Consider the following 2,108-nt stretch of genomic DNA (forward strand, 5'->3'; position numbering starts at 1 on the left):
AGATTAACCCACATCTTTCTCAGGATGAAAAACTCGTACCCCTCCTGTTATGCACAATCAATAGGTGATCTTGTACACAGTGATTGATTAATATGTAGCATTATATGCTGCCAGAGTCTAGTCTTTTCTGCAGAGTGTCCTGTGTTTCCTTCAGTCCTCTGTCCATCACCGGGAGGTAATGAGGTAATGTGGTCTATCCTCATGCTCCTTTGACCTGTGCCTTCCAATACTATTTCCTCCTAGAGTGTGTGGTTGTTCTAGCCTGTGAATTGTCACAGCACCTGCATTATATAACATAGTATGTCACAGGTTAGTATCACTTCTTGTGATTAGCCCAATGCTCCTTCATGTCATATGTATATATGGAGGATATTTGTCCCTGTAGGCTAGGATTCTGGGGCAGCAACCCCCCTTAAGGTGGGTTACAGGGGACACATTCCCCTGCAAGATATGCTGATATTCTTTACATGTAGAGTAACTCATTTTACCTCATATATTACCTTGCAAGTTCCCTGATATACTTCGTCCTGCTATAGTCAGACCTAAGATTGTAGGGCTGCTTTCTTGTTATTTTTAAGATATTCAAGGCCATACTCCAACAAAGTATTGCTTCATGAGGCCTTTCTCAGTGATATCACACACTATAATCACTTGTGAAGCTGATGTGATCCATATCATAATATTCAGCGAACAGATGATAACTTTTCAATGTCTTCTTGAGTTATCACCCAATGTAACTCTATACTCATGCAGATAAGTCTAGTGATGCCATAGCATTTTTTATAAATGGCAGTTTATAATTTTTTTATGTTGCTAAAGATACTGAGGGGAGGTTTATTGGTTCTGGAAATGCCACAGCATCATTTCACACAGGCCTGTTATGAACAGACATTATATTAAGGGAATGAACTCACTCCATAATTTTTTTTACAGGTGCGCAGTGTGCGAAATGTGCACAGAAGTGCAGCAGCATGTAGCGACAGCCTCTTTGTGGTAAGTTGTATATTTTCTAATAGATACTATGTAAATTGTCTCATTATTATTACATCTTCACAAGACATACAGGAATCACTTTTGTGATACCTAATTTATATTAATATGTAAATAAATAGATACATATATGGTTGCATTTTCCAAGGTTACAGTTATTGTTACTGCACATCCTATCAAGATTTTAAAGGTTTTCTTTGATGCTTTTAGAGTTATAGGCAGCATATGAATAACATTTTTGTCAACCACTTCAGCATGTCTCTTCTTCAATGTAAATGAATAATCCCCCATGGTCCTCTCTTAGTTTATGGGAAGGCAAAGAGAGGATGAAAAAAGTTGGGAATAAAGGGTGAAAAAAGTGTTTGGGTTTCATGAAGTTTCACTTGAAGTTATAGTTTAAGTTCATTAGTAATATTTTCAGTAATTTGGAAAATAACATTTCCTTGACAATGTTTGCATATCAGTTTATAAATCTCAATTTCCCTTTCAGCATCGTGACTCGAAAGATAACAATATTGACATGCCATTTGAATTCACCGCTGAGAACTTGAAGGTAAGATTTGGGACGTTTTCTTTTAATATTTTTTAAACATTTTTAATGATAGATAGAAATGGGATTATGGTATTCTTTGTTGTAAATGGAATGAGAAGCTTGGGAACAAAATTGCAATTCTTATATTTCAAAGATGCCATAGGGAAAGTTTGTAAAGATTGAGATAGTAGGAAATTACATCTCTATTAAGAGTATTTTTATGGTGGTGTTGTTATTGATTATTCTATAATGAAATTGTAAATTGTACCAAACATTTTTGTAAAGAGAAATTTTTAATCGTTACTCGTTTATACAAATACTTCCAAAAAAAAAAAGAATAATAAATTGGATGATGTTATTAAACTTACAGAGGGCAGAGGCGATCATCTCGATTTACCCAGAAGGCCACAGAAAAGCAGCCGTGATTCCCCTGCTGGACCTTGCACAGCGCCAAGTTGGAAACTGGCTTCCCATCACTGCTATGCATGCTGTTGCCAAGATGCTAGACATGCCCCGCATGCGTGTATATGAAGTTGCTACTTTCTACACCATGTTCATGAGGTAATGGATTGTGTTTTTAATTCAG

At 36.2% G+C, this 2,108-nt stretch overlaps 1 protein-coding gene across 1 annotated transcript in view; it reads left to right on the top strand.

Annotated features, from left to right (window-relative positions):
- The window catches only part of LOC119592692 (NADH dehydrogenase [ubiquinone] flavoprotein 2, mitochondrial-like), a gene marked incomplete at its 5' end in the record, with an annotated part of 5,596 nt that overhangs the window by 1,597 nt on the left and 1,891 nt on the right, over window positions 1–2,108 (top strand). Inside the window, 3 exons of the mRNA XM_037941608.1 lie at window positions 934–993; window positions 1,481–1,543; window positions 1,893–2,083. Coding sequence (XP_037797536.1) covers window positions 934–993; window positions 1,481–1,543; window positions 1,893–2,083 — 314 coding nt within the window. The remainder of the gene's footprint in view (window positions 1–933; window positions 994–1,480; window positions 1,544–1,892; window positions 2,084–2,108) is intronic.

This window comes from Penaeus monodon, chromosome 30 (assembly GCF_015228065.2).
Source record: "Penaeus monodon isolate SGIC_2016 chromosome 30, NSTDA_Pmon_1, whole genome shotgun sequence".
In the NCBI taxonomy this organism is placed as follows: Eukaryota; Metazoa; Arthropoda; class Malacostraca; order Decapoda; family Penaeidae; genus Penaeus; species Penaeus monodon.